This window comes from Lolium perenne, chromosome 3 (assembly GCF_019359855.2).
Source record: "Lolium perenne isolate Kyuss_39 chromosome 3, Kyuss_2.0, whole genome shotgun sequence".
Classification (NCBI taxonomy): domain Eukaryota; kingdom Viridiplantae; phylum Streptophyta; class Magnoliopsida; order Poales; family Poaceae; genus Lolium; species Lolium perenne.
The window spans coordinates 264,088,323-264,112,968 of record NC_067246.2 but is presented as its reverse complement, the minus strand read 5'-3'; the positions used below and the strand labels follow the sequence as shown (position 1 = coordinate 264,112,968).

Sequence of the window (24,646 nt, the reverse complement as noted above, 5' to 3'; positions counted from 1 at the left end):
AACTATCCAATGCATCCTCATAATTGGCTTGCGCCAACAACGCTCGCATCTCGACTTACCATAGGAAAACCTTGTGTCATAATACAACAGGTGAACATCGTGCTTCATGATATCCATGAGTCGATAAAACTGCGATCACAAAGTAGTACAAGCCATAGAAAAATTCTTTGTAGAACCAAACTGCAGAGCAAAAACTAGAAAAGATAGCACCTGGTAGTCTCTTGGGCTGGACGAAGCAGCACGGAAAGTCAAAAGACCAAAAACAAATCTGAACTGCAGTCCTGTTCCAAATTGTTTTCACGTGAAGAAGTAGCATATCAACTTCACGTGAACTAGCAGATGGCCTTTTGATACCTCGCTCGGGAACTTGATCGGGTGATGCGTTGATCGATCTGGACGTGTTGCTGTAGTTGCTTTGGCTGGACGGACGGGAAGTAGTACTGCCGCAGATTGATTTCTCCTCGCTAATCCATGCCAGAAACAGACTCCAACACGGCAGCATGAAACAGATCGGAACGTGGGAAGAAAGTGCAGACAAGAACGCCTTGTTCTTTCTTGATCGATCGAACATCGATCTAGTAAGGCGCATGTGCTTCGGTTGGTCGGCAGAACAGCAAAGAAGAATTGCCATCAGACACGGCAGAACAGCGCATGACGGAAACGCGCGATAAATCACTCAGCACAAATCCCGTCGGTGGATAGATCTCCAAAGACGGTGCTCACAACGCCGACACAAACTATGCCAGATCTCAAAGATTGAATCTCACAAACCGGAAGCTTCTTCACGCCGTAACGCTGCAACGGTTGATCCAAACAAACGCGGTGCGATGCTGCCCTAGAAGCACAAAGGAGAAGTCTCCTAGGGCAGCGGGTCGAACTTGAAGCCCGAGGCTCTGATACCACTTGTTACAAAACCGCGCAAATAAAAGTATATCAAACGAAGAACAAGAACACAGATTTTTACGTGGAAAACCCAAACGGGAAAAACCACGAAACGCACGGCGGCGCTCTCACTATAATTGGAGGAGTAGTACAATACACGAGAGGACAGACCCTCTATGTGCTATCAATATGGTGTATCTTTCTCTCATCTATTCTATGACTACCTTGGACTATATATAGGGGCAAACAACTCTCTTTCTTGGCGGACACGAAATAGAGTTGTAATGTGCTACGTCTAGCACGTTTGGTATGCCATAGTCTGTTAGGACTCCTTCCATAGTATAACAGGTAAATAGATTTCGGATCACCATACAACACTTAGTGAGGATACTATTTCTAGAAGCTAACCAGAGAAAAAATTGTAGAATTTTGACAGTACAGATTACCAAGCACACCACCGCTTGGCGACAGTACAATCTCAGTTCTTCTCAACAATTAGTTTAGCTCTTGCATGTCCAGACTCTATCCTGTACTGCTCGCCCATCCCCAGATGCGTCATCAAGAACCAGACGATGGTGAGCAGCTCACCGCCGTTGCTCAGCTGTTTGGCGTGGAAGTTGCTACGGCAATTGCTCGCGGCGTAGCATAGCATCTCCACCCACACCACGCGAATAAGCCGCCACCTCTTGCCGGGCTGCAGCTCCAGCAGCGACTTGGCCAGCCGGCACGCATCGAACAGCACGGACTTGCTCCTGTCCCCCTTCACGTCCCTCGGTGCGATCTCCGCGTTCACCTCGAGGACCATCATTGCCGCGGAACGCTCGTCCGGTGGAGTCATCTCCCTTGCGAAGAAGTTCTTGGCCTCCGCACAGGTATCTCCGAACCTGATCTGTCCGATGCCGGCTGTCAGCATGAACGGGCGGGCCACGAGCAGGAAAAGCATGTAATTTGACACAGCTCTGCTGATGCTGACATACTCAGAGAGCTTGGCGTCATCGCTGCTGTCGTCGGAGTAGAGGCAGAGGTCCGTGGCGATGTGCCAAAGAAGAATGCTCTCGTCGAACTCCACCTCGACGCTCCAGCCCAGCTCCTTGTAGTAGCCCTTGCACTGGAGTGCCCACTGGCCCCTGTGGTACGTTGCTGAACTTGCGGTAACTCTCGGTGTCGACGATGCTGACCGCCTTATCTTTCAGCTCCCTGAACACCAAGGTTTTCAGCTCGGATGACACGTCTATGTGCCAGATGTACAGCCAACTGTCCCAGTGTCCTTTGAGCCCGAGCAGCTTCAGAATCTTGGTGACCAATGTTGGTCTGTCCTGGAGGCAAAAGCTGATGAGATTGTGTTGCGCCATCGAATTAGACCACCTCGCCCTGCTTTCTGGCCGGAAATACTTTAAGCACCGGAGTATCAGATGGCTTAGCGAATGGCAGATGGAACCTTCCAGAGCAGCGTATGTCCAGTAAGATACAAGCATCATACCAATAGCAGAACGGTTTTGCTATGTCTCAGTCAACTGAGATTTTTTTAAGTCTAAGTCACTTACAAAAATGTGCTTTGAGTTGCACTTTTCTGTTAAAAAAGTGCAATTGCACTTTTCTGATAGAAATGTGCAACTGAACCGAGTTGCACTTTTCTTTGAACTGTAGTTGCACTTTTCTGAGTTGACTGAGACTTAAGAAAATCTCAGTCAACTGGGACATAGGCACACCCATAGCAGAAAGCTCTAAGCAAAGCGCTCCTCCAAATAAAAGATTGGTGATGGTGACATCGATGCCCCCGGGACCCTTGTGCAGAACATTGAAGAGGACACATGCTGTTGTTGTCGAGACGAGCGTGAAACAGCGGAACAGGCGGCCATACCAGGTGTGTATCACGGCTGCCTTGGAATGCAGGGTGTCATACATGAGAGACAGCTCGATCTCGATGATCTTGTATGCCTGTTCTGGCGTCAGCCGCAGAAACGTGGCCTGGCTCCCGGTACGGTCTTGGAAACTGAGGATGAGGTTCACAAATAGGCGCTTAAAGGTCACAAAGAAGCAGAGCGCCTCGGTGATCACCGTGGCGTAAGGCACGGTCTCCTCTGCAATGGCCGCAGTGGTGACTCCAGTTCTCCGCTCCGGTTCAATGACAATCTCTGCTTGGAGCCCTGCCTCACGTGTGAAGCGGTACTCCTCCATGAACTTGGCGTAGTTGGGGCCTGGGTCTGGCGTTGTGACCATGCTGCTCCGCAAGTTGTCCATGCTCGCGCACTTTAGCGCCCATGTCCTCTCGCCGTACTTAAGAATGCCACTCAAGAACATGAACACGGCCGGGTATAGGGTATCGGCACCAGGGCGTGACTTGGAGAAGACGTACACAGCAAGCGCAACCTGGTAATAGCGAGTAGAACGCAAGAAAAAACAGAACATTGTTATTTCAAGTTTGTTAAGTGGCCGGTACGTACTCCGCAGTGCACAAGATTCAAGCAAGTAACTAAGTAAGTATATATACCTGCGACAGCAGGCTGAGAAGGTGACGCTTCCAGAGTTCATTGTCTTCGATGGAGAATGCAGTGATGGTGTCCTGGCCACCAAGGTGAAGGAGGAGGAATGGCGCCCAGAATACTTGGATTCTGTGGTTGCGGTTGAAGAACTGTGGGTCACTGGCGCCTTTGGACATGTGCGTCTGGGATAGGTACCCAAGGGCGTAGATGGCGATGGAGTCTGCCAGCAGGTAGGCCAGCCAGAGGAGCACCCCGAGTAAGGCGGAGACGTTGCGCTTCCGGATGCCGGCGGAGAAGAGAAGGAACACCTGCAGCGCGAGGCTGGTGAGCACAAGCACGCGGATTTCCCACTCGTTCCACACAGCCAGTAGGCCTCCCATAGAGTGTGTGTTCATGCCGTTTCCCTCCATCTCTGCCCTCCACTCCGGTGGCTCACACTTCTGTAGAATCATAATATCCTAGTCCTCATGAGAAGACTTGACTTGTGGTCTTCCATGGGGTCAACCTCACACGTCATGCCTTATTCTTGATTATTAAGATGGGGGCCTTTACGCGTCTGGAATATCGCCTAACAATGAAGAAATCAGACGCCAAAGTTTGCACTAAAGTCAAGGGCCGTCACTCTCTTGCACTATATGTGTGCAGTGACTAGTGGTTCAGTTAGCTCCTCCCCTTTATGCATTATCCTGAATCCAGCAACTACTGAAATTCGTCCATCAAACTACCTACTCAAAGCAATTTCTGGTTAGAAAGGCCGAAGGAATCGATGGCTGTGGTAGTGCAGTTTCTGGTTAGAAAGTTCATTGATGGCCTGGCAGAGGAGGGAGCCTCGGAGCTCCCTTTCAGCACCTATTTTTGCGACATGAGGGCTGAGTTGGAGAAGGCAACCATTTCTTCCAGCAACGCCGATGAGCTCCGAGAGTGCATGTACGAACTCAATAATCTGCTGTCCCAGTGCCGCATGCTCATCGACCAGACAAATACCTCCAGCTGCTTCTCCCTGTCCAAAGCCTGGAACTCCAACAAGGTGAAGAAAAGGGTGGTCGCCGTGAAACGCAGAGTCCTGCAGTGCGTACAGCACGATCCCAACGGTGATGCCGCAGCCTTGCAGGAGGACAGCAGCACCACCGGGTTCAGCCGTTGGACTACTTCTTGGCCTGAGCAGAGCATGATCCATGGGTTCGACCAACAGTTGTCGGAGCTAGAGCAGAAGGCGTTCAGGAACTGCAGCCCAGGACGACTTACCGGTGTCGGCATCGTTGGCATGGGTGGCATCGGAAAGACTGCACTAGCGCAGCTCGTGTTCAACAGCCAACAGGCTAGGGGACGCTACTTCCCCAGAATCTGGGTGTGCCTTTCACGCACTGCTTGCGCCGCGAAGGACGTGCGCAAGGAAGTCTTGCAGAGCATACTTATGGCTCTCGGCCTCGAAGAGGAGATCGTATTGTCAATTGATGGTGGTGGTACTAGTCTAGGAGACCTGGAATCAGCTGTCCATGAGAAGCTCAAGGGGAAACGATACCTCATAGTATTTGATGATGTCTGGAAAATCGATGGCTGGTATGCTGACGTTGTGGGCCCCCATAATGCCTTGCCAGGAAGCGACCAGCAGTCGAATTGCCTTGCTCTCAGCTTGCCTAAAGAGAGAGGCGGAGTGGTGGTCGTTACCAGCCGGCTGGAGCAGGCAGCAGAGATGATGGTGGGGAAGAGCAGTGTATACCGTGTGCAGCCCTTGGTCGACAGAGAGAGCTCATGGGCAATCTTCATGGATGCACTATCCAAGGCCAGACCGGCACTGCCCAAGGAAAGACGGGCGATCGATCTCACCACTATTAACAACATGAAAGAGGAAATTCTTGAGACCTGCAGTGGGCTACCGTCAATGGCCAAGGCGATGGCAGACATCTTTGCAGATAGACTGTCATCACCAGCATCAACTTCTAGCCAGGAACTTAGCTTGAGTGGTGGAATTGTGAAGTAGGCAACATATCTGTAATGGACAAAAATGATACTACTATATAATATCTGTATATGGGTTTATGGATTGTCACATGAAAATTATGACATGATTTCTTATGAAGAAGTTAACTGCAGCGTCAGACCTTTACGACCTTCAAAAATATATTATGACAAACATTCAAGTCAAAAATACATTTTTTGAGAAATTTAGAGTAAAAAAGGCCAATAAAATTTTGCTGGAAGCGGGTAACAAACTTTTGCATGACGGCGTGAAATAGCATGTGCGAGAGAGACTGACTATAACTTGCGGAACTTCAGTAGGGACTGCTCAAACTTGTTTTCCGGAAAAACTTGCTTCTCTCCCGGCATGAAAAGCCTGAAAAGATGGTTCGGAATATCAGTGAAAATGGATGAATTTCTACTTGCTGTCATACAACAGCCATAGGCCACAGATGGAATAAAACGGTTGTTTGACAATGCTCAAATATATACTGTTTGGCTGATATGATGTATAACTTGTGCAGTAAAGAGAACAAATGAACACCCTGGCTTCGTGCATCTCTTTTTCCTCTCTTTTATATTTGTATCTTGTTTGTAACACTGAGAGCGAAATTGACTTACTACAGAAGTGATAATGAGAACTCACTTGATTTGGTTTTCTGTTCTACTCTATGGTTTCATGGGTGTCACAGTTCATCCACACTCCATCCTTGTCACAAGGGAAAGATTTTATATTGGTACATCTGAAGACCTCCAGGAAAGTAAGGTTCGGAAACATCTCGTGCACCTGGGTCCATTCTAACACTAGGTAATTCAAGAATTTCAAACGCAATATCTCAATGTTCCACAGCTCGGACATGCTCTTGTCTCCAAAAGTCTGTAGCATTCCTCCTGTGAAGTAGAGCCTCTGCAGTCTCAACAGCCTACTCGGACTCAACCAAACCGGCATGTTCTCACCAGGGAAGCAACGTAAGTCTAGCTTTTCGAGATGGGGAGGAAGGGATAGTGAAGTTAACAATGCTGTTGCTGCAGAATCTTGTTGGCTCACTCCTTTCTTTGATAGCAACACAGCCCATGTAATGGTCAGCACACGAAGAGCTTTAATGTTTGCAACTTCATTCAGTTCGTCTTCTGTCACTACAACTTTACTTCCAATATATATGCTTAGCTTCTTCAGTTTGTCCAGCCTGACCAGCTCCGCTACCCGACAATTGTAATTGCCTGTAGATCCACCAATGACAAACCCTTTCAGCACTTGGAGTTCAGTAAGCAAACCAATGCCCCTTGGCATACCCTCCAGCAGGTAGCATTCTGAAACGTCAAGGTGGGTCAGCATCTGAAGAGACGTGATGCTCTCACTCAGTCTCTCAAGGTTATGACAAGCATGAAGATCCAAGATCCTGAGATTTGGGAGAGCACCAATTGAAGAAGGAAGCTCAGTAATACGGGAGATACCCCGCAGACAAAGATATTTCAATTGTTTGGATGACTGCAGTCCATCAAAATATTCAGTGCTGTCAACCTCAATATGGTGTCGGTACAAGTTATTCCACCGACCTAGATGGAGAACTTCGATTTTCCTCAACTCAAAAAACCAATTCTTCTCGAACTGGAGGTATTGTTCGCTCACATTAAATATTGTGAGAAGGTGATCGGGATTGGACTGATTTCTGGGTGATGCCGTTTCTATTACCCGAATATGTTCTCCAGCAAGGCAAGCACGGTGAGTACCTGAAAAGTCCCATGTTGCATTTCCATCGGAATCGAATTCAAAAAATCGTTCTTGTCTTGCAACAGTAATCAACATACGCCGAATCCAAGGGTGCAACTTACATTGGTTCACACTACAGTTACGTTTATGACGTACAAGTTCAATCATCTCTGCATTGATCAACCGCTGGAAGCAGTCCTTCCCAATATCTTCGGCTGTCTGACTTCTTGTGGCTTCTACTAACCCTTCACCAATCCACCAATAGATCATGGCCCTCTTGCTAATAATGGAATTTTCTGGGAATATAGAAAAGCATAACAAGCACAGCTTCAGCTGAAGATCAAGATTATAATAGCTGAGCTGCAAGTCAGATAACGCGGAGCTCTCAAGGATTTTCCTCTCGATCTCCAATTTTTTCCATTGCTCTGAAGCGTTTGCAGACAAAAATTTAAATGGTAAAGATGGTGATAACACTGCAGGAGCTGCTGGCTTGACCAAAGGAACATGGAGAGGAAATTTCATGCGATCTTTTAGGTAGGACATTTCAGTGTTCACAATCTGAAGCTTCGAAAGTACAAATTGCTGCTGGCTATCTTCTTCTATGATGTCTTCTAAATGTCGTGCTATTCCTCCAAAGTCATTGATAATATCACTTTCCCATTTGGAAACTCGCTTTAGTATATCCTCCATGTCAAGAGTCTCTCTCTCGATATTTTTAAACAGAAGTTCGATCTCTGCATGCAAACTATCCTCACCCAGTGTCAACGAAAGAACTCTAGCTTTCGATAGTTGCATAAGAAAGGGAGACACAACTTCCTCTGATGTCCTTTCTTGTGACATCTTACTTTACTCAATGACCTGAAACTCTGAAGAGAAACTGACATTAAAAGACAGACACAAACACATATGGCAACTTCAGTAATGTGTTTGTAATCACAAATTGGACAAACGCAGAGTTACCCATTTAAATAGTCTATAGTGCAAAAGGAGGCAAGAGCAACTCTAACCGATCCCCAATACGGCCGTAGAGGAGCAAATTTGCGCCGGTAACGGCCGAAGCCGACTCTATTCGAAGCCCAAAACCGGTTAAAGGAGCAAAAATGAGAGAGTGATCCCTAAAATCTCCCCCCCACTCTCCTAAATATACTCCTCCGCGAGACCGATGAGAATATTTTTTGCCCTCTGGGTGCGGCCGTCCGCCGCCGCCAGAGCGCCTTGCAACGGCCCAGGCCTCGCCGTGGGTCCTCCCCCCGCCTCCAGCAGCCAATCCCCGCCGCCCAGCATGTCAGCACGACGAAGGGCGCGGCGTAGGATGCGGGGGGGCATGCGCACAGGGATGCGCACCGGAGGAGGCCGGAGAGACTTAGGGGAGCTCGATCAGGAGCATCTCTGCCGTCGACCTGCGGGAGTCGTCATCCGGCCGGGAGGAAGTTGTACGACATGTTGAAGACGATGAGTTCGCTCTGCGCGAACGCCGGGATGGTGCCGTTGAGCAAGTTGTCCTGGAGCTCGAGCCGTATGAGCGCGGGGCACGCCACCGTGTACCGGCGCGGAATGGGAGAGGCGCTGGTTCAGGCACGCCGGCTGGGACACCGCCGTTCCTATCTAGCAACGGCGCATATATAGCAAGTGTTTGATAGTATGTTTGAGCCAAATTATAGTTTTAGTCCTTTAAATTTACGGGATTGGATCTGGCGGTCACCGTTTAGAGGAGCAAAATTTTGCTCCGCCGTTTGCTCCTCTAAATTTCAGGGGATCGGTTAGAGATACCCTAACTCTACCAACAGATAAGTGTATCATAGCCAACTTGTATATAATGGCACTTTCTGCTGTGCTGATTTTACTTCCCTTCATTGATACCAAAACCACAATGAAGTTCTCCAGGGATTATTTGATACAGGCTGATGAGAGACCGCTTCAGCAAATTGAGTAATCAAGCATGATATCTGGCGAAATCGACCAAGGTGCAAATCGAAATTTCAGGTATCGCTCGGACATTCAAATTAAATGGGATTTTTTTAGAATAACAAAGGTTTAGATGTGAGCATTGTGTGTTCATTGTACTACCTACAACATGCAATAGGAGCAGAAATTCAGAATCGGCGAAAAACACAAACCCTGTCAGGAATTAACTCGAGCATCTCGTACTCACGAGTCACGAGCAACGAAGCCGTACGGCACAAGCCGAGGCACCCATACCAGTGCCACCCTCGCGCATCAGAATAGAAAGTGAAGGCACGATAAGCTCTACCTTACCCGACGGCCGGCGCCGACGAAGAACGGAGCCAACAGAGCACGAGCGTCGCAGCAGCGCACCAAAACCAGTGGCAGTCGACTGCAGCTCAACCTCTGAGCGGCTCACTTCACCCGTTGACGCCCGCGGGGTGCGCCGCTGCCGCTGGCGAGATGTGCCTCCTGCTGGATCCGCCGCCGACGACGTAAGCCACAGGATGCACCGGGGGGGGGGGGGGGGGCGAGGGGTACGTCTGTGACTCAGCCTCACGTAGGGTCACGTGACAACATAATAAATCTACTCGTTGAAGTGGTTGTGGTTCCTAGCAAAGCTTGATTAAACACTCTAGCAAGACAAGTGTGGAGGCTCCTTACTAATCCAGGCAGCCTATGTGCTAGAGTCCTAAAAGCTAAATATTATCCGAATGGCGAGTTGCAGGACACTGTATTCTCAGCAAATGCATCGCCTGGATGGCAAGGGGTGCAATATGGTCTGGAACTCCTCAAGAAGGGGCTGATAAAGAGAATAGGGAATGGTGCAAGCACAAAAATTTGGCATGATCCATGGATACCGAGACTTCACTCCTACAAGCCAGTGTCAGCGCAAGGAAGGTGCAGATTACGTCGAGTTTCCCAACTCCTGGACGGTCAAGGTCAATGGGATGTAACAAAGTTACACAGATTCTTTCGGCAGGCGGACATTGACGCTATCAGGCTTATCAAACCTAGCTCCCGAAACCTGGATGATGTTATTGCATGGGCGCCGTCGCCGTCGGGTGTCTTCTCCGTCCGCAGTGCGTATTGGCTGGGCATGGAAGTGCTGAGCCGGCCCTACCGTGGCGCCACTAGCAGGGCACCGTATGGCCATCGGGCCATTTGGAAGGCTCTTTGGGGGTGCCCTGTGTAGGATAACGTTGCATAGAAAACAAAAATTTTCCTACGGCGAACACGCAATCCAAGCCAAGATGCAATCTAGAAGACGGTAGCAACGAGGGGGTATCGAGTCTCACCCTTGAAGAGATTCCAAAGCCTACAAGATGAGGCTCTTGTTGCTGCGGTAGACGATCACTTGCCGCTTGCAAAAGCGCGTAGAAGATCTTGATCACGATCGGTTCCGGCGCCACGAACGGGCAGCACCTCCGTACTCGGTCACACGTTCGGTTGTTGATGAAGACGACGTCCACCTCCCCGTTCCAGCGGGCAGCGGAAGTAGTAGCTCCTCTTGAATCCGACAGCACGACGGCGTGGTGTCGGTGGCGGTGTAGAAGTCCGGCGGAGCTTCGCTAAGCAATGCGGGCAATATGGAGTGGAGGAGCTTGGCTAGGGTTTGGGGGGGGTGGCCGGCCACTCTATGGGGGGCGGCCAGCTTATGGTCTTGGGGTGGCCGGCCCCCTCCCTTGGCCCCTCATTATATAGGTGGATCCCAAGTGTTGGTGTCCAAGTCTTCGAATAAGACCCGAAACCAAAACCTTCCATAGGAGGGGGAAACCTAGCCCAACTAGGACTCCCACCCAAAGGTGGGATTCCCACCTCCCATGTGGGGGGTGGCCGGCCCCCTATGGTGGAGTCCACTTGGGACTCCACCCCATCTAGGGCTGGCCGGCCATGGAGGTGGAGTCCCTTGTGGACTCCACCTTCCTTGGTGGTTTCTTCCGGACTTTTCTAGAACCTTCTAGAACCTTCCATAGAACCTTCCGCGATATTTTATTTCACATAAAATGACATCCTATATATGAATCTTATTCTCCGGACCATTCCGGAACTCCTCGTGATGTCCGGGATCTCATCCGGGACTCCGAACAAATATTCGAACTCCATTCCATAATTCAAGTGCTACCATTTCAACATCCAACTTTAAGTGTGTCACCCTACGGTTCGAGAACTATGCGGACATGGTTGAGTACTCACTCCGACCAATAACCAATAGCGGGATCTGGAGATCCATAATGGCTCCCACATATTCAACGATGACTTTAGTGATCGAATGAACCATACACATATATTACCAATTCCCTTTGTCTCGCGATATTTTACTTGTCCGAGGTTTGATCTTCGGTATCACTCTATACCTTGTTCAACCTCGTCTCCCGACAAGTACTCTTTACTCGTAAATGCCGTGGTATGTGGTCTCTTATGAACTCATTCATATGCTTGCAAGACATTAGACGACATTCCACCGAGAGGGCCCGGAGTATATCTATCCGTCATCGGGATGGACAAATCCCACCGTTGATCCATAGGCCTCAACTCATACTTTCCGGAGACTTAATCCCACCTTTATAGCCACACATTTACGCAGTGGTGTTTGGTGTAATCAAAGTACCTTTCCGGTATAAGTGATTTACATGATCTCATGGTCATAAGGACTAGGTAACTATGTATCGAAAGCTTATAGCAAATAACTTAATGACGAGATCTTATGCTACGCTTAATTGGGTGTGTCCATTATATCATTCACACAATGACATAACCTTGTTATTAATAACATCCAATGTTCATGATTATGAAACTAATCATCCATTAATCAACAAGCTAGTTTAAGAGGCATACTAGGGACTTCTTGTTTGTCTACATATCACACATGTACTAATGTTTCGGTTAATACAATTCTAGCATGATATATAAACATTTATCATAAACATAAAGATATAAATAATAACCACTTTATTATTGCCTCTAGGGCATATCTCCTTGCCTCCCACTTGCACTAGAGTCAATAATCTAGATTACATTGTAATATACCTAACACCCATGGCATTCTGGTGTTGGTCATGCTTTGCCCTAGGGAGAGCTTTAGTCAACGGATCTGCTACATTCAGATCAGTGTGTACTTTGCAAATCTTTACTTCTCCATCTTCGATGTACTCGCGAATCGAGTGGTAACGCAGCTTGATATGCTTCAGCCTCTTGTGTGACCTTGGCTCTTGTGCATTGGCGATGGCACCCATGTTATCACAAGAAATGATTAATGGGTCCAATGCACTAGGAACCACACCGAGCTCTACAATGAACCTCTTCATCCATACCGCTTCGATGAAGCCTCCGAAGCCGCTATGTACTCGATTCTCGTTGAAGACTTCGCCACCGTGCACCGCTTCGAGCTTGCCCAGCCATCGCAGACCATTCAATATAAACACGTACCCGCATTGTGACTTAGAGTCATCGGGATCAGTGTTCCAACTTGCATCGGTGTAACCGTTTACAACGAGCTCTTGGTCACCTCCATAACAAAGAAACATATCCTTAGTTCTTTTCAAGTACTTCAGATATTCTTGACCGTATCCAAGTGTTCCATTCCTGGATCACTTTGATATCTGCTAGTCAAACTAACAAAGCATGTGCTATATCCGGTCTAGTACATAGCATGGCATACATGATAGATCCTACCGCCGAGGCATAGGGGATGTTACACATCCTTTCTCTTTCTTCTGCCGGAGCCGGTCCTTGAGGATGACGCAATACCTTGCCCGGTAACATAGGGACGAACCCATTCTTACTTTCGTCCATTCCAACCTACATTAGAATCATGACCAGATCTCTACTCTGTGATAGCCCTATTCGCCGTCGGGATCTATCTCGATAAATCTTGATGCCTACTATATCCGAAGCTACACCAAGGTCTTACATAGAAAAACTATTATTCAAATAACCCTTAACATCGCTTAATAGTTCTATATCATTCCCGATCAATAATATGTCATCTACATATAATATCAGGAATGCTACAGAGCTCCCACTCACTTTCTTGTAAATACAGGCCTCTCCATGACACCGTATAAACCCGAAGTCTTTGATCACCTTATCAAAGCGTCGGTTCCAACGTCTTGATGCTTGCTTCGGTCCATAGATTGAACGCTGAAGTTTGCATACTTTGTCGCATTTTTAGGATCAACAAAACCTTTGGGTTGTACCATATACAACTCTTCCTCAATATCTCCATTAAGGAACGCCGTTTTGACATCCATCTCGCCAAATCTCATAATCGAAAAATGCAGCTATTGCTAACAAAATCCTCACAGATTTTAGCTTCGCTACAGTGAGAAAGTCTCATCGTAGTCAACTCCTTGAATTTGTCGGAAACCCTTTGCGACAAGTCGAGCTTTATAGACGTAATATTACCATCAAGATCTGCTTTTCTCTTGAAGATCCATTTATTCTCGACAGCCTTTCGGCTATCGGGTAAGTCTACCAAAGTCCATACTTTGTTATCATACATGGATCCCATTTCGGATTTCATGGCTTCTTGCCATTTGTTGGAATACGGGCTCATCATCGCTTCTTCATACGTCGCAGGTCCTCATCATTGTTATCTACAATCATGACATTTAGACAAGGATCATACCAATCAGAGTGGCACGTTCCCTTGTCGATCTGCGAGGTTCAGTAGTTTCCTCGTTCGAAGTTTCATGACCATTATCATTAGCTTCCTCTGTTGCCGGTGTAGGCGGTGACAGTACAACTTCCGATCGCGCTACTCGATCAACGAGTATAGATTCATCAATCTCATCGAGTTCTACTTTTTTTCCAGTCACTTCTTTAGTGAGAAATTCTTTCTCAAGAAAGGTTCCGTTCTTAGCAACAAAGATTTTGCCTTCGGATTTGTGATAGAAAGTGTACCCTATAGTTTCCTTAGGGTATCCTATGAAGACGCATTTCTCCGCTTTGGGTTCTAGCTTGTCCGGTTGTAACTTCTTTACATAGGCTTCGCAACCCCAAACTTTCAGGAACGACAGCTTAGGTTTCTTATTAAACCATAATTCATACGGTGTCGTTTCTACGGATTTTGATGGTGCTCTATTTAAAGTGAATGCGGCTGTCTCTAATGCATAACTCCAAAATGATAACGGCAAATCGCAAGACACATCATACTACGAACCATATCTAAGAGAGTTCGATTACGACGTTCGGACACACCGTTTCGTTGAGGTGTTCCCGGCGGTGTCAATTGTGAAAGTATTCCGCATTTCTTTAAATGCATGCCAAACTCATAACTCAGATATTCACCTCCACGATCAGATCGTAGAAATTTGATCTTCTTGTTACGTTGATTTTCTACTTCACTTTGAAATTCCTTAAACTTCTCGAAAGTTTCGGATTTATGTTTCATGAAATAGATATACCCATATCTACTCAGATCATCTGTGAAGGTTAGAACATAACGATAACCACCGCGCGATGCTACGCTCATTGGTCCACATACATCTGTATGTATGATTTCCAATAAGTCAGGAGCTCGCTCCATCATACCAGAAAATGGAGTCTTTGTCATTTTACCCATTAGACATGCTTCGCATCTATCAAGTGACTCAAAGTCAAGTGATTCAAGTAATCCATCAGTATGGAGTTTCTTCATGCGTTTCACTCCAATATGACCAAGACGACAGTGCCACATATAAGTAGAATTATCATTAAGTTTAATTCGCTTAGCATCAATGTTATGTATATGCGTATCACTACTATCGAGATCTAATAGAAATAAGCCATTCTTTTGTGGTGCTCGACCATAAAAGATATTATTCATAAAAATAGAACAACCATTATTCTCAGACTTGAATGAATAACCGTCTTGCATTAAACAAGATCCAGATATAATGTTCATGCTCAACGCAGGTACATAATAGCAATTATTTAGGCTTAAAACTAATCCCGAAGGTAGATGTAGAGGAAGTGTGCCGACAGCGATCACATGGACCTTGGATCCGTTTCCTCCGCGGATCGTCACTTCATCTTTCAGCAGCTTGTCGTTTATTCTTTAGTTCCTGTTTCGAGTTACAAATATGAGCAACCGAACCAGATATCAAATACCCAGTACTAGAACGAGAACCAGTGAAATGAACATCTATAACATGTATATCAAATATACCTTCTTTCTTCTTCTTGACAAGGCCGCTCTTCGGATCAGCCAGATACTTGGAGCAATTACGCTTCCAGGTGTCCCTTCTCCTTGCAGTAATAGCACTCAGCATCGTGCTTAGGGCCGTTCTTAGGTTTCATAGGAGGCGTGACAGCTTTCTTGCCATCCTTCTTGAATTTTCCCTTAGACTTGCCCTGTTTCTTGAAACTGGTGGTCTTGTTGACCATCAACACTTGGTGCTCTTTCTTGATCTCAATCTCAGCAGCTTTTAGCATGCCAAAAAGTTCAGGTAACTCCTTGTTCATGTTCTGCATATTGTAGTTCATCACAAAGTTCTTGTAACTTGGTGGCGGTGATTGAAGGACACGATTAATCCCGATCTGTTAGGAATCACTATTCCCAAGTCATCGAAGTTTCTTCGCATGCCCGGTCATGGCGAGCATGTGCTCACTAACGGAGCTGCCTTCTTCCATCATACAATGAAGAAATGTTTCGATGCTTCATAGCATTCCATCGCCGCATGAGTCTCGAATATAGCTTTCAGCTCATTCATCAACTCATGAGGATCATGGTGCTCAAAACGTTTTTGAAGATCGGATTCCAGATCGCACAGGATGGCACACCGAACTTGAGAGTACCGAGTTTTCCGAGTCGCGTAAACGGCTTTTACTTCATCGGATTCATCTTCTGGCAGAGGGTCACCTAGCGGTGCATCAAGCACAAATTGCAGATTTCCGCCGTAGAGGAAGATCCTCACATGACGGAACCAGTCGGTGAAGTTGCTACCGTTGCTCTTAAGTTTCTCTTTCTCTAGGAACTGATTAAAATTGATTGGGGACGCCATCTCTACAACATATATTTGCAATAGTTTAGACTAAGTTTATGACAAATTGAGTTCAAATTTTAATTCAACATAATTAAAAACCTAAGTGAACTCCCACTCAAAACAATATCCCTCGCATTGTCTTAGTGATCACACGAACCAAATCCACCGCACCTAAACCCGATCATCACGAGAAAAGGTGTGATTTCAATGGCGAACACTCAAAGTGTTCATCATATCAACCATATGATTCATGCTCTACCTTTCGGTATCACGTGTTCCGAGACCATGTCCGTACATGCTAGGCTCGTCAAGGCCACCTTAGTATCCGCATGTGCAAAGCTGTCTTGCACCCGTTATATGTACTTATTGAATCTATCACACCCGATCATCACGAGGTGCTTCAAACGACAAGACTTGGCAACGGTGCTACTAAGGATGAACACTTTATTATCTTGAGATTTTAGTGAGGGATCATCTTATAATGCTACCGTCGCGATCTAAGCAAAATAAGATGCATAAAAAGGATTAACATCACATGCGTTCATATGTGATATGATATGGCCCTTTTGTTCTTGCGCCTTTGATCTTCATCTCCAAAGCACGGATATGATCTCCATCATCTTCGGGCATGATCTCCATCATCGTCGGCGTAGCGTCAAGGTCAATGGCGCCGTCTTCATGATTGTCCTCCATGTAGCAACTATTACAACTACTTTGAAATACTACTCAACATGAAATTTAAAGACAACCATAAGGCTCCTGCCGGTTGCCACAATACAATAATGATCATCTCATACATATTCATCATCACATTATGGCCATATCACATCACCAAACCCTGCAAAAACAAGTTAGACGTCTCTAATTTGGTTTGCATATTTTACGTGGTTTAGGGTTTTCGAGAGAGATCTAATCTACCTACGAACATGAACCACAACGTTGATACTAATGTTTTCAATAGAAGAGTAAATTGAATCTTTACTATAGTAGGAGAGACAGACACCCGCAAAGCCTCTTATGCAATACAAGTTGCATGTCGAACGAGGAACAAGTCTCATGAACGCGGTCATGTAAAGTTAGTCCGAGCCGCTTCATCCCACTATGCCATAAAGATGCAAAGTACTCAAACTAAAGATAACAAGAGCATCAACGCCCACAAACCATTTTGTTCTACTCGTGCAACCATCTATGCATAGACACGGCTCTGATACCACTGTAGGATAACGTTGCATAGAAAACAAAAATTTTCCTACGGCGAACACGCAATCCAAGCCAAGATGCAATCTAGAAGACGGTAGCAACGAGGGGGTATCGAGTCTCACCCTTGAAGAGATTCCAAAGCCTACAAGATGAGGCTCTTGTTGCTGCGGTAGACGATCACTTGCCGCTTGCAAAAGCGCGTAGAAGATCTTGATCACGATCGGTTCCGGCGCCACGAACGGGCAGCACCTCCGTACTCGGTCACACGTTCGGTTGTTGATGAAGACGACGTCCACCTTCCCGTTCCAGCGGGCAGCGGAAGTAGTAGCTCCTCTTGAATCCGACAGCACGACGGCGTGGTGTCGGTGGCGGTGTAGAAGTCCGGCGGAGCTTCGCTAAGCAATGCGGGCAATATGGAGTGGAGGAGCTTGGCTAGGGTTTGGGGGGGGTGGCCGGCCACTCTATGGGGGGCGGCCAGCTTATGGTCTTGGGGTGGCCGGCCCCCTCCCTTGGCCCCTCATTATATAGGTGGATCCCAAGTGTTGGTGTCCAAGTCTTCGAATAAGACCCGAAACCAAAACCTTCCATAGGAGGGGGAAACCTAGCCCAACTAGGGACTCCCACCCAAAGGTGGGATTCCCACCTCCCATGTGGGGGTGGCCGGCCCCCTATGGTGGAGTCCACTTGGGACTCCACCCCATCTAGGGCTGGCCGGCCATGGAGGTGGAGTCCCTTGTGGACTCCACCTTCCTTGGTGGTTTCTTCCGGACTTTTCTAGAACCTTCTAGAACCTTCCATAGAACCTTCCGCGACATTTTATTTCACATAAAATGACATCCTATATATGAATCTTATTCTCCGGACCATTCCGGAACTCCTCGTGATGTCCGGGATCTCATCCGGGACTCCGAACAAATATTCGAACTCCATTCCATAATTCAAGTGCTACCATTTCAACATCCAACTTTAAGTGTGTCACCCTACGGTTCGAGAACTATGCGGACATGGTTGAGTACTCACTCCGACCAATAACCAATAGCGGGATCTGGAGATCCATAATGGCTCCCACATATTCAACGATGACTTTAGTGATCGAATGAACCATACACATATATTACCAATTCCCTTTGTCTCGCGATATTTTACTTGTCCGAGGTTTGATCTTCGGTATCACTCTATACCTTGTTCAACCTCGTCTCCTGACAAGTACTCTTTACTCGTACCGTGGTATGTGGTCTCTTATGAACTCATTCATATGCTTGCAAGACATTAGACGACATTCCACCGAGAGGGCCCAGAGTATATCTATCCGTCATCGGGATGGACAAATCCCACTGTTGATCCATATGCCTCAACTCATACTTTCCGGATACTTAATCCCACCTTTATAGCCACCCATTTACGCAGTGGTGTTTGGTGTAATCAAAGTACCTTTCCGGTATAAGTGATTTACATGATCTCATGGTCATAAGGACTAGGTAACTATGTATCGAAAGCTTATAGCAAATAACTTAATGACGAGATCTTATGCTACGCTTAATTGGGTGTGTCCATTATATCATTCACACAATGACATAACCTTGTTATTAATAACATCCAATGTTCATGATTATGAAACTAATCATCCATTAATCAACAAGCTAGTTTAAGAGGCATACTAGGGACTTCTTGTTTGTCTACATATCACACATGTACTAATGTTTCGGTTAATACAATTCTAGCATGATATATAAACATTTATCATAAACATAAAGATATAAATAATAACCACTTTATTATTGCCTCTAGGGCATATCTCCTTCACCCTGCCCCTCCTAAGGTACGCGTGTTTGCCTGGAGAATTGCTACAAACTCTTTACCCACTTGGGAGAATAAATATCGGCGTAAGATGGAATTGTTTAACACTTGTACCGTATGTGGTGTTGAATGTGAGGATACATTCCACGCATTCTGCAGGTGCCCTTCGGCGCGTGCGCTGTGGAGTGCCATGGAGGAGGTCTGGACCTTACCGAGTCTTGATGATGTGAAGTGCTCGGACCAAGAATGGCTGCTACATATGCTTGATCATAAGTCTGAAGTGGAGCGCATGATGATCCTCATGACACTATGGAGAATATGGCATGGTAGGAACGAAGTGGTGCACCATAAGCCATTGACATCCATTGAGAGTTCGAAGCGCTTCCGCTGCAGCTACATGGACTCGCTGTTGATAATCAAACAAGACCCGGGTGCTGACCCTATAAAAGGAAAAGCTGTGGCATCATATAGTCGGAAGGTCAAGGAGAAGAGTGTGCAAAGGGACAAAGCATGTGTTCAGCAGCCTCAAACATGGACCATGCCAGGGAGTGGAAAAATGAAGTTGAATGTAGACGGATCGTTCTGTGCATCTAATGATACGGGAGGCACAGGGATGATACTTCAGGATGAGAATGGATCGATTGTGGTGTCCGCTTGTAGCTTTCTGAGTTCATGCAGTAGTCCTCTACACGCTGAACTCGAAGCCTGCCGTGAGGGCATTGCCATGGCGTTGGAGTGGTGTACACTCCCCTGCTTGATTGAGATGGACTGCGCGGAGGCAGTCAGGATGATCAAGGAGCCGGGCATCGACCGTTCGCCGTTTATGGGCATCGTCCAGGAAATAAAAGAGCAAGTTGCTGCGGGGGTTGATCTTCATCTTAGCCTTATTAGTCGTGATCAGAATAGAGCTAGTCATATCTTAGCAAACATTGGTCGCTCTTTGTCTAGTTCTAGGCTTTGGCCAAATTCTGGTCCTGATGAAGTCCTGGCAGTTTGCCGGGCAGACTGTAATCTTTTGGGCTAAGTAATATAAACCCCTTTTGGTCGCAAAAAAAAAAAAAAGTGGTTGTGGTTGTGGTTCCAGTTGCAGAATGCTAGTACGCCACTTTGACTGGACAGTTCCACCATAGTCATCTTGTCCCGACCAATAACTGGTCCCCCTGCAAGCGCGTTCGCTATTGCTTCGAGGGGAGATTGGGGCCAGCAAAGGAAGAAGAGATCGAGTGGGGAAGGGCGGAGCGGGGGAGACGATAGGGTGGGAGCAAGCTCGTCGTTCATCTTCTCTGCTTCGTTCGTCCGCTCGAGTATCGAGCTTCGTTAATGGGAAATTCTTTCAGTGTCTAGGTATTTCTTCCAGAAATCATTCGACCAATGAGTAAATTTCGGAATCCTCCACTTCCCCACTTTACCAGTTAAACTCGCCCCCAAATGCAGTTCAACTTTTTGTTGAACCAGATCTACTTTTGCTTATGATGTCACAAGTTGCGAGTTATTTTGTTTTCTAAGAACACTGGGTAGCGCTGCATTTCCTTTTTAATAGGTTGCGAAAAACATTAAAAACCATTGATTAGTTAACAGTGTAAGAACTTGTATGCTACACAGGTGCACGGGGTGATTGCTTGTCCAGTCTAAAGCTAAGCACTAGTATGACTGACAAAACAGAAAGGGGTGCCATGGCATCCTACTGCTATATTATGACATCAACTGAACCTTGGCCAAGCTTGCTAAGTTCTGATATACCACCACTTCGGTTGATATCGCTCCAACAAATGCTTTGCCTAATTCTTCGGCCAGAAGGCGAAGTGGTTGTCATCGATGGCTATGGTGGCTTGGGAAAAACATGGGCGGCAAAAGCTGCACTTAGAACTGCAAGGAATTCAAGTCACTTTGATACTTATATTTGGGTTTCGTTATCTGAAAGTTCTAGTGTGAGACGGTGCGTCGAGAAGATAGCAACATGCCTTTCTATTGACATTGGAGAAGAACTATTATCATCCAGAATTAGTGTCATGATCGAGGAACATCTCGCAACAAGGAAGTTCTTGTTGGTTCTCGATAATGCTTATTTTGTCGAAGAAAACATCTTACGGCGCATGGGAATTCCGGATCCTACAGAGCAGAATTTTGGTTCGAAGGTCATTGTGACCACAAGAACGGTGAGGGCAAGGTCAGTTGTGAAGCCATCAATAGTAATAACGCCACAAGCTCTCTCATATCGGGCCTCATGTGATTTACTGCGCGAGAAGATTGGGAAAGATATTGATCCAGGCTTAATTAACAACTGCTTTGGCATTCCATTGTCACTTATCTTACTGGCTGGTGCACTTTGTGACGTGCCTACACAAGTGGAATTCCTACAAATAATCAGGGAAGCTTTTTTGGCTCAAGAGCCCAAGATATCAGTGTTCGCCACCATGATTCGCCTTGTCAATTTTGGTTACCGTCATCTTCCTACTGATAATGCTAGGCACTGCTTCCTATACTGCTTACGCTTCCCTGCCGATGAGCCAATTTCTATGAAAGACTTGATCATCTCCTGGAAGCTAAACGGTATGATTCAAGAAGCTAGAGATTATCATGAGGCTAACTGTATTGGTATGGAACATATTCATGTGCTCTTAAAACATGGTTTGATGCATTTTGAGGGTGATGATCATATCCGCATGCATGATGTCATTAGAGAAACAATATCAGGACTTGGACGGGCCAATGGCCATGTGGAACAACCTGGAAGGTACTCTCAACTTGAAAGTGGAAGGTACTTTGACGATGACATTCAGTCGGGGACACTATTTTTAAGAGGAATCCGCCATATGAGAACTATATCAGAAGATTTTTTCTGCCGTGTGGGAATGCTTAAAGAGCTAGACCTGTCATCTACTCAAATTATAATCCTACCACAATCCATTTCTCGTTTGTTTCATCTCCAGATGCTGCTACTAGTGGGATGTGGACAATTGGAGAAAATTCAGCACATAGGATCGTTGGAGATGCTTGAGGTACTTAATGCATCAGATTGTGTCTCCTTAAAAGAAGTAGAATGTGGATCATTTGACCATATGAAGTTGCTCAAGATCCTTGACCTTTCCAAAACATCTATCGAATGCTTACCATCTCTAGCTGCGTGCATGGAGCTTAGCCAACTCCTGCTACAAGACTGCCCATGCCTCAAGTCTGAGCAAAGTGCAGAAACAAATGACAAGTCCTTTGATGCAAGATTTATTAAGTTCCCTTATGGAGTTTCAAAAAAAGGTGCAGTGAGAAATTTACATGTAGGAGCCAGCAATGATCTTGTGGATTGGATGGACATCCTGTGGTTACCTTGTGGACTGACTTTTGAGTTGTCTGACCGATTTGGCATGAGGATCTCTCAAGATGTAAACCAGACCAGCAAAACATACGTCCATGCATCTCATGCCAACTTATTTCAGTCTTTGGATAATGAATCTCCACTCTGGTTAAGCTCCTTTCGAAAGTTTCACATAGTTATCTCCCCAAAGTTCGATCAAACCATGGACCATGACTTCAGAGCGGCGAAGACAAAATTTTCTTATGCAGACGCGCATTCCAGTGATTTCGACAGGTTCCTTGAGATAAACTGTGTCAGAATTACTAATGATATCGAGGGGATTCTTAGTCGTGCTGAGCTAATATCATTAAAATGTGTAACAGAAACAGATCAAGTATGTAATCTGAATACTGGAAAATTGACAGCAGCACGAGAACTTTGGATAGAGGAATTTCACCAGCTGGAGAATCTTTTCTTAGTAGAAGAAGTGCATGTATTGTCTAGAATGAACAAATTGCACAATATATGGATCTCCAACATGGAAAATTTAGCATCCTTCTCTCAAAATATGGAAGTTTTAACTAGTTTCAGCTGTCTGGTGCACTTGCACTTTGATTGCTGCCCAAAACTGAATTTCCTCTTTCCTTCGTCACTACAGTTGCTGAATCTTCGTAGTCTAAGTATAAGGTTCTGTGACAGCTTGGAGAGAGTGTTTGACGAACCAATTGACGCAGAATATGCTCTTCCAGAATTGCAGTCACTGCAACTGTGGGAGCTTCCAGAGCTTAGCTGCATCTGTGGAGGAGTCCTGCCATCGCTGAAGGACTTGAAGGTGAGAGGCTGTGCAAAACTGAAGAAGATTCCAGTTGGTGTGACTGAAAATAGTCCATTTTTTACAAAAATAATAGGAGAAGCGCGGTGGTGGAATGATTTAGTCTGGGATGAGGAAGGTATCAAGCGATGGACGCTGTTCAGAAAATGGGGGCCCCTGCTACCAAAATTTGCAACTGAAGGATGAATCTTCGTGGATTTTCAACTATTTCCTGTATCATCATTTTTCCTTTGACCCAGCGGAGTGTTTTTTATCTTATAGTACGTCATTGCTGGGCATGCCTTGTTATATAGGAGTACATCACCATCTTTATAGTTGTTCTAGCGAATTGAACTTTTATTCTTGTACCTGAAGTCTGTAACAACGTGAAACGTCTTCAGTTATTTCATCCATCGTCTGAGCCACATTGTGTTTACCTTTTTCTGCCTTCACCACTCCCCTAATCTGTAGTAGTATTACATTAGAGATTGATTATCGTTGGTCACTCAACTTGTTTGATGGTCGTTATTAGGAGCATCCAGACCATCCAATAATCATATGATCTCCGCTTCGTCCGATCCAATTGATATCAAGCCAGCGCTTACAGGGCATCAATCATGCTCACAGGATTATGGTATATAAAGATATTTTCCTATCATCAGAAGGCGATAGTCCATTTCACAAGAGGTTACAAGTGACGACTAAAGCTAAATATCTTTTTGATAAAGGAAATATATTAATATCGATAGGTACCAATTACATCCAGCTTCTACAACAACGCAATACCCTAATGGTAGTACGGATGCACACAGCCAAAAAAAAACTAAGAAAAAGAAGTCCCGCTACGGTACTCTAGTCCTAGCAACAACAATACAACCACCACCAAGACAACACCTGAAATGTAGGCTCTCCACCAGCGACGCCTCCAACAAGAGAATGGTGCACACGCGTCGTCATCGCCCGATCAAAAGATCTTAAGTTTTCACCCTCGAGATAGTACCCGCTCTCAAAACAATGTCTTCAACAAAACTATTGCCAGGCACAACCAATTAAGACCAGACCTTGAATTTTCACCCTGAACGTTAGAACTCTGAATACCACTTGTATATTGTTGTTACAAGACACAGAATACCAAGCAAATCCATTATCAACACCAAAACTCGATCCTCCGTTGCTAGTCCTCCAATCCGTCCTTCAAGAAATTCTTTGTCTCTGATACACCATGGACCAGAAGTCATCTGTTGGCAACACAAAACAGAGCTTCGCGTCGCTCCCTACGGAACCAAACAATCGGAATAAAGGCATGGGTGCGCACGACTGAATACCTCCCAAACCAGCAAACTTCAGTCACGAGTAATGTTACATTTGCCAGCGGAGCCTTCCGAAACTCTACATCCATCCCAATCCAGACGGACATGCATAAGGAAGATCTTCATCCTGGCGCGCGAGAGATCCGAGGACCACCACTTTTATTCATGCCCAGCGAGCAGCCCCCACACGACCCGTCAGAAACCACATGGTTAGGAGCCACGGTCCATCAACCACCCCCAACTCGGACGGGGAGCAGCCATCGACCACCTCAAGGCAGGAACCTCCGCAGCG

The 24,646-nt window shown here is 46.1% G+C and overlaps 4 protein-coding genes and 1 pseudogene across 4 annotated transcripts; 3 read left to right on the top strand and 2 right to left on the bottom strand.

Moving 5' to 3' along the window:
• Positions 1–1,197: 1,197 nt before the first annotated feature.
• Positions 1,198–3,828, bottom strand: LOC127344113 (uncharacterized; annotated as a pseudogene).
• Positions 3,829–4,131: 303 nt separating this feature from the next.
• On the top strand, positions 4,132–5,441 carry LOC127344115 (probable disease resistance protein At5g45440). Its single transcript, XM_051370333.1, has one exon. It carries the CDS (start codon positions 4,132–4,134, stop codon positions 5,344–5,346), a length of 1,215 nt encoding a protein of 404 aa, XP_051226293.1. The 3' UTR covers positions 5,347–5,441.
• Positions 5,442–5,988: 547 nt separating this feature from the next.
• Positions 5,989–7,725, bottom strand: LOC127344114 (disease resistance RPP13-like protein 4). Its single transcript, XM_071827526.1, has 2 exons — positions 7,192–7,725; positions 5,989–6,813 (listed from the first exon to the last, which is right to left on the bottom strand). Exons 1-2 carry the CDS (start codon positions 7,723–7,725, stop codon positions 5,989–5,991), a joined length of 1,359 nt encoding a protein of 452 aa, XP_071683627.1.
• An 11,409-nt stretch (positions 7,726–19,134) lies between these two features.
• LOC139838160 (uncharacterized) lies at positions 19,135–19,968 on the top strand. Its single transcript, XM_071827525.1, has one exon. It carries the CDS (start codon positions 19,135–19,137, stop codon positions 19,966–19,968), a length of 834 nt encoding a protein of 277 aa, XP_071683626.1.
• Positions 19,969–20,024: 56 nt separating this feature from the next.
• LOC127344116 (disease resistance protein At4g27190) lies at positions 20,025–23,469 on the top strand. Its single transcript, XM_051370334.2, has 2 exons — positions 20,025–20,288; positions 20,547–23,469. Exon 2 carries the CDS (start codon positions 20,591–20,593, stop codon positions 23,249–23,251), a length of 2,661 nt encoding a protein of 886 aa, XP_051226294.1. The 5' UTR covers positions 20,025–20,288; positions 20,547–20,590; the 3' UTR covers positions 23,252–23,469.
• The last annotated feature ends 1,177 nt before the right edge of the window (positions 23,470–24,646 follow it).

What these genes read in the sequence shown, in the direction of transcription:
- LOC127344114 (XM_071827526.1), bottom strand. Translation starts at nt 7,725, where the DNA reads ATGGAGGATATACTAAAGCGAGTTTCCAAATGGGAAAGTGATATTATC. An exon ending in ATGCAGAGATGATTGAACTT is followed by an intron (nt 6,814 to 7,191) that starts GTACGTCATAAA and finishes GATGGACTGCAG; the next exon opens with TCATCCAAACAATTGAAATA.
- LOC127344115 (XM_051370333.1), top strand. Translation starts at nt 4,132, where the DNA reads ATGGCTGTGGTAGTGCAGTTTCTGGTTAGAAAGTTCATTGATGGCCTG.
- LOC139838160 (XM_071827525.1), top strand. Translation starts at nt 19,135, where the DNA reads ATGGAGGAGGTCTGGACCTTACCGAGTCTTGATGATGTGAAGTGCTCG.
- LOC127344116 (XM_051370334.2), top strand. Translation starts at nt 20,591, where the DNA reads ATGACTGACAAAACAGAAAGGGGTGCCATGGCATCCTACTGCTATATT.